The sequence below is a fragment of the Alternaria conjuncta genome (genome assembly GCF_024043145.1).
Source record: "Alternaria conjuncta strain BMP 0040 chromosome Unknown scaffold_8, whole genome shotgun sequence".
NCBI classification, from domain to species: domain Eukaryota; kingdom Fungi; phylum Ascomycota; class Dothideomycetes; order Pleosporales; family Pleosporaceae; genus Alternaria; species Alternaria conjuncta.
Window position 1 is genome coordinate 1,300,601 of NW_026250097.1, and position 13,619 is coordinate 1,314,219.

General features: G+C 51.9%; 4 protein-coding genes across 4 annotated transcripts; 2 read left to right on the forward strand and 2 right to left on the reverse strand.

Annotated features, from left to right (window-relative positions):
- Nucleotides 1-190: 190 nt before the first annotated feature.
- Nucleotides 191-1,284, reverse strand: J4E85_006251 (uncharacterized protein; the record flags this gene model as incomplete). The annotated part of the gene is made up of 2 exons (XM_051470491.1): nucleotides 191-335; nucleotides 386-1,284. The coding sequence occupies 2 exons, from the start codon at nucleotides 1,282-1,284 to the stop codon at nucleotides 191-193; spliced, it is 1,044 nt and encodes a 347-aa protein (XP_051325979.1).
- Nucleotides 1,285-2,393: 1,109 nt separating this feature from the next.
- Nucleotides 2,394-3,674, forward strand: J4E85_006252 (uncharacterized protein; the record flags this gene model as incomplete). Its single annotated transcript, XM_051470492.1, has 1 exon — nucleotides 2,394-3,674. The coding sequence occupies one exon, from the start codon at nucleotides 2,394-2,396 to the stop codon at nucleotides 3,672-3,674; it is 1,281 nt and encodes a 426-aa protein (XP_051325980.1).
- A 1,062-nt stretch (nucleotides 3,675-4,736) lies between these two features.
- On the forward strand, nucleotides 4,737-5,987 carry J4E85_006253 (uncharacterized protein; the record flags this gene model as incomplete). The annotated part of the gene is made up of 1 exon (XM_051470493.1): nucleotides 4,737-5,987. The coding sequence occupies one exon, from the start codon at nucleotides 4,737-4,739 to the stop codon at nucleotides 5,985-5,987; it is 1,251 nt and encodes a 416-aa protein (XP_051325981.1).
- A 1,919-nt stretch (nucleotides 5,988-7,906) lies between these two features.
- On the reverse strand, nucleotides 7,907-11,123 carry J4E85_006254 (uncharacterized protein; the record flags this gene model as incomplete). Its single annotated transcript, XM_051470494.1, has 5 exons — nucleotides 7,907-9,964; nucleotides 10,010-10,165; nucleotides 10,213-10,620; nucleotides 10,666-11,044; nucleotides 11,095-11,123. The coding sequence occupies 5 exons, from the start codon at nucleotides 11,121-11,123 to the stop codon at nucleotides 7,907-7,909; spliced, it is 3,030 nt and encodes a 1,009-aa protein (XP_051325982.1).
- Between the last annotated feature and the right edge of the window lie 2,496 nt (nucleotides 11,124-13,619).

Sequence of the window (13,619 nt, forward strand, 5' to 3'; positions counted from 1 at the left end):
CGTCTCGTTTTGAGTTGGATCGAAACAAGTCATCTGAACAGTACCGTTACATGCTGGATACAGTTCACGCGTCTTCATATCACAGAACATCTGCTCGGGCTCGGAATAGAAGTCAGGTCCAACACTGCCGGTGCTTTGGCAGATCTCCACTGCACTTTGCGTGACGTCTTGACTCTTGACTAGTACTCCATCAAACTGCCTCTGAAGCGGATGGTCGGGTGAAGTGCGCCGATACTTCGATTTGGGAGTATGGTGGAATGGCCAGTAGGATGAAGAAGATCGCGATCTCAGAAGCGACCGACGCTTTTCCGGCCCGGGCGGACATGAAGGCCTTTCTTCACACTTATAATACCACCAATCGTCGTTAAGACACATCTGATCGTACATAACAATGAGATCGTATCGTTGCTGGTACGTGAAATTGTCGTCCTCGCAGATGTGAGGGTCTGTCGTGCTGTCTTTTGCAGCCGGTATACATGCGGAGACGGTATCCAAAGGGAGACTTGCACCTTTAAGTGGCGCTGGACTGAAGATCTCTGGGCAGAGCATTGGGTCGAGCCTGTCGTATGAGCCGAAACGAGCCAGCGAGTCGCACATTTGTGAGGGGTCTTCTTGCCATCCATGGAAGGTAGTGTTGTCGAGCTTGAAGTCTGGAAGATGAACTTGGAATCCTTCGTAGTGGGTCGCCGCGTCTCCGTCGTCGTCGGGCTTATCGATCCACAGGCATTTCGGTCGCCCGTCTTGCGTCTGTCCGGATTCGGACTTGAACTGGATCTGTGTCGCGGATGGGGACCAGGAGTACTTGTAATCTGGGTTGTGCGTGTTGCATATGGCAGCTACCTCGCCGGGAAGGAATGCGTACGTGTCGCTGCTCGTGGGGTATGTGACTGCTATAGCTGAAATGCAGATAGCATCGGTTCCAGATGCGGACACGGTGATGTACTCGGCTTTCTCTGTTTCGCCTGGCTTGATGTAGTCGGCCCAGATGTCGGTTGGACTGTTCTGGCTAATGACCTGCTTGCATTTCTTGTTCTTGCTGTAGCCAACCCGGTCTCCATTCGCGTTGAAGAGTGACACTTCCGGAGCGCATCCGCCGTAACTCAACTTCTCGTAGATCTCGTCCTTCTTGTTCTGCTCATCGGCATCCAACGGTGGCAGACCGACCAGTACGTTGACCTTCGTTTGTGGCTTGGGGTTGCCGTTGAGCCATTCGGGGACCATGGGAGCAAGACTGATCATGGTGAAAGCTACACTAAGACCGAGCTCGGCGAAGAAACCTGACATGGCGAGAGGTGATAAGGTGTACAAGTATGGAACTTTGAATAGGAGGGAATTCGATAGTACAAGATGTGGTTACTAGGATAAGAATGTTGAAGAGCGTGTGGGATATTTGATAGTAGTTGAAGATTGTAGCGATAACTGATGTTGATGCTCTCATCGACTGTCGCTTTGCTCGCTTCTTATATCTGATTGTAAGAGGACATATAACATGCATTCTCCACACAAGAGATCGCGACGTGTCCCTTTGGCCTCTCGTGTCCTAATGCAAGACCCTCTGGACCCCATTCCCATGATGATGGTGTCACCTACACTGCACGCGTCATGCTCGTTCGACTTTCGTGAGCTTGAGATGCAGGATGCCATCACTGTACTCTCAATTGCTCCTTATGTGTCCTTGTTTCTGCGTCATCTCACTGCATCTGTGGTGTCGGCAATTGTGTCGGCCCCGAGTCGCGACACTGAGCACTCGATCTCCTTTCTATGCCGCAGCCCCAACTCCATTACGATGCGATGAAAACGATCATGGCCCCCTTCTGTGACATGGATTAATTGAACATGGCGCCGTATGTCATCACATTGGTGTGGTAATGGCTCTGCGCCGCCTCAACGTGCGGCGTCTGGACTTGCGGCGTGGCGACCATCGTCACTCACAAGCCGCCCCCGCAAGACCCGGAGGCGACTTAAGCTACTGTTAAGTTTCATCTAGAGATATTCCCACCTCTTCGAAGAGCATACGTGACATCCAGCACGCCGATCGTGTTCCACATAGTGACACTGCCGAACTTCGCCACGGGCCGTCCGCAGCAGATGGACAAAGAACCCAAAAACGGCCTTTGATAACGAGAGCTTATGACGTAGCATTGAGATGCGAAATCTGGCATGAGGCTAGATGTACAAATCTGTTGTCTGATTCGAATGTGACCCCAGGAAAGTTCGGCGGGACGAGACACGCAGAGAAACGACGGAGGAAGACATAAGAGCCACGACTCCTGACCCGACGTCCAGCACATCAGTGATCTACTCCCTTCTTTACCCAAACTCTACTATTAAGATCATTCTGCACATTACATCTTCGTATCAATACACCATCGCCACTCGACAACACCATCAACATGCGTCACTCGGTGCCAAAGTCAATTGCTCTTGGATTGTTGTCCGCATACATCCTCCAAAGTAGCGGCAAACCAATCATACCGATCGCTCCATGCCAGAACGAAGTCGATTGTAGCCACCCATTCAACAACACAAATTGGCCTCGTCTTGCCCGTACTGATGCTCTCCCGCCCGCACTCGACCGCAGAGCCAGTGGCGGAGGACGCCCAACCAAACCCAACGACAACAGTCCCAACGCACCTCATGTAAACCCAGATCAGCAGAACACTCCTTCTGACGCCGGCGATCAGCAGGGTGAGTCTGGGGGGTTCAGTGAGCAGCAAGAGACATCTGGTGGCTTTTCCGATTCGCAGGAAACCGAGGGAGGATTCAACAACAACGGGGAAGGCTCTAGTTCGCAGCCACCAGCCCCCGACCCAGACGCTCAACCAGTAAACCCGGCTCCGGTCCCGAACCCCAACCCGGCTCCAAACCCTAACCCGGCTCCAGGTCCCAACCCAGCCCCGAACGCACCTGCGGGTAATAACCCTGGTCAGCCAAATGCTGCTCAGTGCCCGCCTTCAGCAAGGAACAATCGCAATCAGCCGGCAACCTCCAACGAGAATCCATTCGTTCCAGTAGCAATTAGATCTCCTGCAATCGACGTCACAGCGCGCAGGAACGAGTTTCAAACGACCATAGCCAATCTCAACCTGAACGACCGACCATGGTTCTTCTTCAGCGGGATCGAAAAGAGAGATAGATCTCCACAATTCAGTTCTGGTCTCAGCCAAAAGCTCGGACATGGAGCAGACGGCTATCACTCGATGAGCGACGTGCTACCACTCACACAGGCCGTGAGGCCAGGCCAGACATCATACGCGTCGGAACATGGGAGGTATGCGAAAATGCAGGGGGAAAACCGTGCTGAGGAATATTACTGGGCTGTGAACTCGAAAGCGTTCGGTCAAGCAGTTTCAGGAGATGTTTACGTCGCCCTCCCCGCTGGTAAAAGCGTGAACCAACCCTATGACGACAAACCTTCCAACTGGTGGTCATTCGAACTTCCAGAGCTTACGCGCAACCCTAATGTAAACAGTGTGACGGTCGCGCCTTTCAAGGAAGATCTCATGATCATGTCCGACGACCCCAAAGAATATCTTCACTGGGGGCCGGAAGTACAAATTTGGAGACAGGGTGATGAGCCGATTGGCGTTGAAGCAAACGAGCTCAACTTCATAACGAAACCCGAAGAACAATGGGAGAGGCTTCCTGACGTTGAGATACCGGAATCGGATTAAGACGACATCGATATACGGTTGTGTTAAAAGCTGACGAGAGCTTTTTCGGTTTGGTCGCTGGGTTGAGAGGTTCGTTGTCGGAATGGACGCCGGATCGGACTCGCCTGGTGTATGTCACTCTTCTATTGTCGCTCATTTGTTGTCCGAGTTATCTTATTTCCTTATACGCACTCATTCTGTTACCGTATCCGCATGTATATTATAAACCTACACCCCAAAGAGTCGTATATTTGCCACGATCTAAGAATTGCACGAGGGCGGTCAATGTACAATGTATCGTTACTGGCATGCAAACTAGCCGACGTTGGTATATAGCCGAGTCAACGCTTCAGCTCAGACAATAGCTTGAGCGACGAGAGATGCCAGATCAAAAAGTTCTTAGACGTCTAAGATGATAGCCATGAGCGCATAGCAAAGAGAATTGAAGCAGGTGGAGTGATGTCCTAGGTTGCGCCGCCAGGAGCGCTGGAGCGCTTTGACCCCATACTAACTTGAATCGGCCACTGCAGGGCTAGCGCACTGCCATGCCACCTCGCCACTTCTGCATCGCATCAACCATATCTGCGGGCGCGGCGAGGCATATTTAGCTGCTATTGGCTCGCATCGCAGGGGGTCAATGGCTGCCTCTGTGCCGCACGCGCTCGGGGCCGCATGGGCGATGCTTCCAACATCAGGCGCCTCCCTCAGTACATGGACCACGCTTTTCAACCTGGACCACCTCGCTCCAGCCTGACTTCGCACCAAGTACAGCTCTTTAGAGAAACCCACCAAGCTTTATAGCGATATGAAGCTATTAGATCTGCCCAGAGAGCTTTTCGAAACGATCCTACACTATGCCATTCTCGCCCGGGGAACGAAAAGAGGTTTGCGATTGAGACTGATAAACCGTACGGAAACAGTCTATCATGATCTGAGATTTCACACTGACAGCCGCCAGATTACTTCGCGAGTGAGGTGACGCGTGCACTTCATATCTTCCGCCTACTCGATGGAATCATGTTTCGCGTTCCCTACTCTTGGGAAGAAATCCACTTCTTCCAATCTTATCGAGTATACCGAATCATGCATGAGGCTTTGAACGGAAACCCCTTCCTAAACGATGTCCGGAACGTGGCCCTGCAGATATCCTTGATGAGCGACGCCCGCGAGGAAGATGAAGGCGTTGTTGCGAATGTGGTCCAGACTTGTTGCGCAACGATAGGAATCGGCGCAGAGTCCCGGTCCCGCTGGAAAAACGAATTCAACCGCCCACAGAAGTGGACTTCTCCCGAATTTGAGAAACAGCTTTTTGGTGCGGCGCTTTGTACCAATAGCCTTTCGTACGTTCGGCGGTCTGCGGCGCTACGAAATGCCATGTTGTCAAATCCTACCTGCCCTGGTAATAGCTGCGTATTTGGGACTTTCTTTGAGCTGGCTGGAAAGTTTGGTGACAAGGAACTTCTTGGCTACCTCATGACAAGCGCACCATCCGAGTCCGGCCCAGAGGTTAGGTTCGAGCTTTTCAAACATGCGGCACAAGCTGGTAGGATAGACATCGTTCGGTTTCTCCATGGACATCGTAGCGAAGAGTGGCAATGGAATTTCGAAATTGATGTCAAGGGGAGCAAGAGGCCGCTGAATTTCACTCTCGACGGCGGTCACAATCCTGAGGTTTATGACCTCATCCAGACTATGCGCACGGCTCAAGGCTTGCAACCGACGTCAAGTGATATGATTGACATCAAATTTTACGGCAGCGCAAAAGTTGGGTATATAGACATGGTGTCGCACCTCCTACGCATCGGTGAGTATGACAAGGGATATCGAACTGGCATCCTCCATATAGCTGTTCAGTACGCTAGCGAACGCGGCCACGCAGCTATTGTCCAGCTTCTCTTAGACAATGGTGCGAATCCGAACATCACTCTCGAAGGTGCGGCACGCCGCGGTCACGGGAAGGTCGTGCAAATGCTGCTGGATCGCGGAGTCAAGCCCAGCGAGGCACTTGTCGATGCCGGAAGATACTACAAACCACACACTAAGCTTCTAGCGAACATAGAAAGAGGGCCTTATCTAGACGTAGTGCGGCTACTTCTTGACGCCGGCGTAGATGTCAACGAAAGCATCGGCAAGGACAGCCCTCTCGCCGGAGCAATCGCCGCAGAACATACAGCACTGTTTGAGTTTCTTCTCGAACGTGGAGCAGATCTGCGTTCTCCTGGGACAGCAGAGGAGTGCGTGCGGCGAGCAAAAAAGGATGGGTTGGAGTCTATGCTACTGCTGCTCGCAAAACATGGGATTGATGTCAATGTTGTTTTGGAGGAAGCGGCGTGATTGAACAGAGACGTCAGGTGTATCCGTACGCCGTTCTGTAACGAGCAGAACATCACTTCTACTGAGTGCGCTAAACGTCAAGGAGGTGTAGCGGAAGTGGAAGAGAACACCCATGATGTGTTTTTGATGAACATATTCATGCTCTGGGCAGCTTCCAAGACGCCAGGATGCACAGCAAACATGAGTGTAGAGCTGTTTGAGTACTGGGACGCGAGTTCCGCGGACCAGATCCATTTGAGCGAAAGAGACATGGTTATTGACTGCTATCGTTTTCGGAAGCGCCGACTGAATGAAAAAGTATATTGGAATGATGTGCGTAAGAGAGCCACCCCATAATTCGGATGGCATATTGTTTTGTTGGAAAGGAAGGCGGACACATAGCAATAAACGTAATTGTTTTTAGAAAGTTCGCACAAACCGCACAACTTTTGAAGTGCCTGAGGTTCAAGAAAGACAGGCTACTTTTTATACAACCCGAAGCACAGACGTCTCAGTTACACGTCGCTCCAACCAGGTTTTGGATAGCACACACCAGAGCTTACTGCCTCTCCATGTCAAGGTGCGTGAACTTTTTTGTTTTGGAAGGAACATATGCAGGATGTATGCAGCGCTCCCAATAATTCGACACCTCCACAAGCCCAGGCAAAGGCACATATTTGGGTTGAGTGCAATTTTGGAAAAAGAGGAGGAGGCAGCCATTGCTGAGGTCGTTTACAATTTTCGTGATATGACACAGTAGTGATCTGATGCGCGAAGCATAATGGTAACGAGCAGTAGTTTATACATCCTTCGCCCAGTGGACTGCTCTCGAACGCGCAAAACATGTTGGTAGCGAATTCGAATTTTTGAAGTGGAGAGGAGGGACAGTGCACATTTCGTATGTCGTGGGCCATTTCGGAAAACGCAGAACACACCACAGCAGGACATTCCTCTGACAACGCTTGCTTTGATATACTCTCAGGAAAGTGTGTAGTAAAGATCAGCGTTCCCAGATCCAGATAGAGCGATTATATACCTTCGAGCTAAGGCATGCTAAGCGCAGATAGTGCGCATCAAGTCCGCCAGAAGACAACCACCGACATCGAGCAGTGACCGCTGTCTTTTGGAAAAAGGGTCTGCTTCGTCGTAAAGTGCAAGAACGCAAAAGACGGAGCAGCACATTGCAGACGTAGGTAGTGTCTTGGGAAAGGAGCGAGCGAGGAGCAGAACACATGTAGTCGATTAGCCGTTCTTTTGTTTCGGGAAGGGTCGCTCCGAGTCGCAACATGTAATTGCACTCGTGGTTTTTTTATAGTCGCATGCGCAAAAAGTGGATGGAGAACGAGAGAGGCATGATAGTACATTATGTCCTTTTTCACGCTGCCGCTCAACCATCGCGACGTACTGATTGATCTTCATTGCCCAAATCCTTTTGTAGGAACCAGGACCACAGCTCGCAGACATAGTAGAAGCCGGTTTCATGTTTTGTACGTTGAGGTGTGAAGTTCCGAACAAATCATCGCGGGAATACGTCTAGGTTTTTGTTGAGTCGTTTTGCGAAGACACCGTCGCAAACTCCGCCGCACATGCGCTCGAGAATTCGAAGTTTTGGAGAACGCTCAACACATGTTTAATGTTGAACGTGTTTTTGGGAAACTTCGGAAAGAAAGTGATTGTTAAGAAGAAAAACAGGTCGACACCAAAAAGACTTTTTATATATACCACTCTAGCACAATCGTTGGGACGCATACCTGGCTCTGTTCAGCAGAAGAATTGCGATGATGATCATCACCATTACCATCGCCAGCACATCGCAAAGAATGCATATCCAACTCGAAAACGACACAGAAAAACGGTAATTGTCCTCTGATGGGAGTATGCGCCATGCAATGCTATCCTACCAAAACGCCATGGTCTAAACGCCTTGCACAAATATGAGATCACAGCTCTTCCACTTCCCGCTCAACACTACTCGTCCTCTCACGAGCCTTTGACTTCCCTTTCTCCATGCGAAAACCCACCTCCGTCCTCGCATCGTCTGTAAGCCTTCCCCACTCAAGCAACAGCCTGAACATATACACCTCCATGTCCTCCTTCCTCAAGACCTTCTCCGTCCAAACTTTGCCATCGCGTGCGATCTTCTCTGCAGCCTTGATGTGACCCTCCATCATGCGCTTATTCCTCGCCTCGACGCCATACCCACCGAAGTAAGCGAGCGAAGAGAAGAGATCGTGTAAGCGGAGATCGACAGGAACGAAGTGTTTCCAGGCAGTGAGGCGACCTTCGTACCATTCACGAAAGAGGGCAGCCTTGAAGACCACTGAGTTGGACTGTAAGAAAGGAACGAAACGACCAGAGAAGCCGGCGCCATCCGCGTCGAAGAGGTAGCGGTAGCGCCAGTGCTGTTTGAAGTCGATAGGATCCCCGAAACCGAACTCGCGTGTCTGGTCGATGCAATCTTGGCCTGCACAGCGCGCTATCGGACCCACTAGGCGGACATCAGTCTTTGTCTCGAGAAGACTCTTAATGTCATTAGTGCGCTTCAGCATGTACTCCAGGTGGCCACTATGATCGGGTTTCGGAAGAAGGATCGGTTGGCGGGATGTTTCGTTGTTCAGAAGATGTACGATTCGTTGACGGAGCATGCCCTTCCAAGTGCCATGGGTAGTGACACCTTCCGTGGTCGTCCCGCGCCAGAAAAGGACATCCGTTTTGTCTTGAAAGTGAGGATCAGGGAACTTTTCATCAAATCCATACTTGCTTTTGCCCAAGTAATTCCACGGTGATGGGTATCTGATGTCGACGAACCCGGGAGCACGACTCTGGCTGAAGATTGGAACCATGTCATGAGTACCCATGAGACTAGCAGGACTGAGATGCATGCCATGTAGATTGGCGATATCTGGCTGATGGCACGGCTCTGATGATAAGCTCCAATTAGCCACGAATGCGCCCATGGAATGGCCTTGGGTACAAGTGTGACAGAAGGATCTCGTCTGCCAATGCCGCTCTTTTCGTGCGCGCGAGTCAGGTGGGCATGCGACAGAACCGAAAGTCTCATACGAATGCTTGATGCGAGCGTCGACGAAGAAATGCGGGTCTGTTCGTACGCGGTCCACATCTAGCCATTTCTCTGCGCGGTCGGCGCTGAAGTCTTTCCCTGGGCGAGACGAATCAGGGGAGGGGTACTGTTGTGGTTTGTCAAGCGCATCTCGCAACCGCTCGTACGGTGCAGCCACGCGACTCTCATCATTCAGGTTCAGAGCAAGATCCATATCCGGAAGCGACTCAGAGAATTGCTGGATCATGGCCGCCGCGCCATCCATCATCCAACGATGCGTACCGGGGACGTTGTTGAAGACCTCCACCTTCCCGTTTCTTATGCGTAACCCACCGACCCCCTCATGCGTAGCCAAGACAGTGGCAGTACGTAAGCGAAGATCATCAGCATTGAAGGACGAGAAGGGTGCCAAGTCTTGTTCGATGTTGTCGTAGTCATCGATTATAATGGAGTTCCGGCTAATGGCGAAGTGGTACCACTGGTCGAAATTCGGCGGAGGATCGCGGTTGTAACGTTTCCGATAGTGCACAACGGCCTCAGAGAGGGATTTGCTCCGGTAGGCTTGTGATGCCCACCGGTCGTGTTGGACTGTCGCAATATCGATCAAGGTGGTAATGGGATGTTCGAGAACGGGACCGTGCCGACGGTATACGACAACACCGATGGAGAAGGCGATGAGAAGTACGATGAATCCGGCTGACTGGTTCCTGCCCAGGCGGATGGGTACTTTGGATCGTATGCGGGTTTCGATGCTGGTGTCTGTGACGAGGTAGAGGATGAGCGCAATGGTGAGCAGAGTCAAACACAAAACAAGTCCGACGGTGGATTTTGGTGGGAACGAATAGGACACGCCAGTGCCCAGAGCACGGAGAACGCCAATGTATGCAGAGGAAAATGCACCAAGGAGCAAAGCGCTCATAACGCCATACAATCGAGCCTAGGAGGTCAGCGACAGAGTACCAGACGGGATGTAGTAACGTACCGATTTGAGGAAACATAACGTCATAAAGGGTATCATCAACGATAAACGCAAAAGACCAAGGAGATATTCAGACGGAAACGAGAGCATCCACTCGCGATGCTCAGGCATTGCGGGGTATATGATAATGCCGGCGACGAGAAGGACCAAAGAAGATGCCTGTTCAGTGTCAGATGTGTAATGGTGCATGAAGGCGATTGACGTACAGTAAGTGTCAAGCCGACAAGGAGGTGATTCGAGGTGCCATCTGGAAGGTGGATGGTCCAGTCGTCCGCCTCAGAGATGCCATCGTCGATCAGACGGTATGCTATCTGGACGATGACGCAGTCCAGCAAGAAGCCGAGGAACTGAAGGAAAGGAATTGCGGTTGCAGTCGAGTCTGCAGTGGGGCAGATGTAGTTGGAGCGCAGCGAGCTGGACTTGATGATGACAAGGAAGCTGCTGACAGAGAGCAGGAAAGAGGGAATGATGTATCGCGTGGAGCCGTCGAAGATGAAGCTGTAGACGCGGTCGAGCTGGGTACGCGGGCGCGTGTCAGCACTCCAGGCGGGGTATTGTCGCTGACTGGGGTGCCGAATGCTGTGGTAGAGGGCAGCGACGAGGGGAAGGAATGACTAGATCAGTCAGTACTGTTGGCGCAATGGGAGGGGTTTGCGCACCAATGCAGAGGGGCCGCTGCACTCGACGTCCTTGGTGACGCGGTAGAAGATGGCTATGCGCCCGCATATCGCGAACAGCAGGACGGCCAACAGCGCGCCGACAGCCCGGACGCTCCATCCTCTCCGCCGACCTGGCTGGCCTGCCTCTGTCCATATCTCTTCGGCTGCCGGTCTGCTCTGCACCTGGTTCAGGGCTATGGCGATATATCTTGTATGCGGTTGCGGCTGTGCACTGCGCGACGACCAGGCTTCAATTGCGACAACGGCGAGGCCAGTCAGCAGCAGGACGATGGCGACGGTGTGCAGCGGCTTGTCGAAGGCGAAGGAGTAGTCGACGGGGGTTGCAGTGCTCAGGTACCCGGATGCTAGGACGAGGCCGCTATTGTCTTGTCAGCTGGTGTGCTGCTGGTAGCCTAGGACTGTGCTTACCACGGGAAGAAGAGGGCCTTCCTGTCCATGACCGCCGCATTCTTCGTGGCTTTTCTTTACAGCGGTGGGGGGAACAAGTAGTCGCGACAGGCAGCGCTCAACATGGCCCGATGGTGATGGACAATTGAGCGACGTGAGAAAGTGATTGTACTGAGGCCCGCGTCACTGGGAGCACGGCTGCCCGGCACCTGCAGCCATACCAGCGGGCTGTGCTAGAGACCCTCACACTAACGGGAGGTGGAGAAGTCCGTGCCCACCCCGAGTCGAACGTCTATTAGCGGTTCTGCTATACGCAAATACGCACTTCTACGACGCATCCCATGTTTCGTCCACTGTCACTCGCTGCGTCGACATCGCATTCGATGGGTGAAGGCACCCTGCAGTCGCCGATCGGACCCTGGGACGCGATCTCCAGGAACCGTCCGCAATTACATCACGCACACGAGACGGCTATCACGGCAGCTATTTCACTGCTTCGCCCCGCTGTGAGACGTGCGCAACTTGTGATCGCCGCTCTTGGTCGCCCTTAGCGGTATCAACTCTTCTTCAATTCTTCACCATGATGTTTGCCACTGCGACACCGAGTTCACTGCAGTCGTCATCAGCCCTGGCGCTAAGCTACTATCGAAACAGCTTTTCTTGCGAGCGAATGGTGGGGTGCCTACATGTCTTCAGACGCGGGAACATGCATGCGCCTCACTTTGTGGTGGCGCCAAGCACCCGCGGCTGTCAGCATGTCATGCTCGTATTGATATGTGAATACAGTCATGATGGTGTCCACTTTGACGTTCTCGCATTGTAATGACTCCAAGACTACTGCGCCAGGAACCCGCTTTTGTGAGCAAAGGAGCTTCGTTCGCGGCACTGTAGCAAAATTGGAGCTGCCGGCGAAAACTGGCCGAAGACGATTACCACATCCGTAAAGACTGGCAGTCTGATGTCCGATGAAGCGCCGTGGTGCAAAGACTACTACTGCTAGGTCTTCGGCGCGGATACATGATCCAACGATGCTTCAGCTCAGACGACTTATAGCTTTCTTTTGCGGCGATGGTCAAAATCGGAGTTGGATGAGTGGGGTGATCCAAAACCTCCGCCAACGACATCACTACTATCCAATGGCATCAGGATCTCATCAACTTGGCTTGGAGTATTCCGTGCAGTGAACATGAGCCCGGTGTATCTGCCCCCCAAAAAAAGAAGAGTCGTGCCAACCTACTGTGGGCGTGCTTGGTTCGTGAACACATCGAGGAGGGTGGTATCTGCATGGAACTTTGAGAGTGTGATTGAGTTCTCCAAGCATCTGAGGACAGATGCAGACACTATTCTACAACCTGGAACTCAGACATTATCACATACGTTATGTATTACTCGTCAGCTAACTCGCATATGTGTGCGATACCGTTGTTTGGTTCCATCCACTTCATCTACTGGTAATGCGACATCCCGAACCGAGTAGCGAGCCACTCACGACCCAGCAACACACAGTCATTACATACACGAGGGTACTCTCGAAAGCAATATTTCGCGATTATCGGAGACTTCGAGCATCAACCAAAGCCGCAGTCCAGATTTGACCTCGCCATCCCTCACCCTTATTTCTTTTCAACGACGGCCTCCCCTTTGGCCCAACATTATGAGCTTTGCAGCATTTTAACGGCTTCCGAACACTTATGATCTCTGCTCAAATTGCGAAGCTGCTATCTCGATCGACCAATATCTCACAACGCAATAACCGATGACCGTCACTAAGAATCGCGGCGCGGTCAGAAAGGCGAAGAAGCGACAACCCCTTCTGTAGGCAGCCCGTATCCACTTACTTGCCACGAGAGCTAACACATTGTAAAGGTTAGGTTACAGAACCCTCCGTCTATACGTAGGCTCATCGCGCCGCAAATTCTCGGTGCATGCAGACTTGCTTTGCAAGCATTCGGTTTACTTCAAGAACTTAATCCAGAAAGTAACAAAAGACATCGAAGGCGAGTGTGTCATATGCCACGAAACCCTCGATGCGGCGGGCGCAGACTTGATATCCTGCGAGACATGTGGGAACAACCTTCATGAACACTGCTTGGGCAAATGGTACAAAACCAAACCCACGTGCCCTACATGTCGCACGAAGTGGGTCGCGCCGTTGGAATTTTTGTGCATGAATCTTGAAGATCTCAGTGCCGATGGGTTCCATATGTACATTCAGTGGCTCTACGGATCCAGCCTTCCAACCTACGACGCGGACGAAGGAGATGATGAACTTCGTTGCATCCGGCTGATCAACGCGCATATAGTGGGCGACTTCGTAGAAGATAGCGAGTTCGCGAAAGCTGTGCGCGAGAAGATCGTCAAGTGCAGCCTGAACATGACAGATGCGTCTCGCCACAAGCTCCTTCTCCGTGTATACGAGAATACCAATGGTCCCTGCATTCTTCGAAAATGCTTCATTGACTTGTGTATGCTCCAGAATATACACACGGCAACCGAATGGGAAGAAACTCCGAAAGAGATTAGGAAGGATTTTCGCCTTCGTTTAA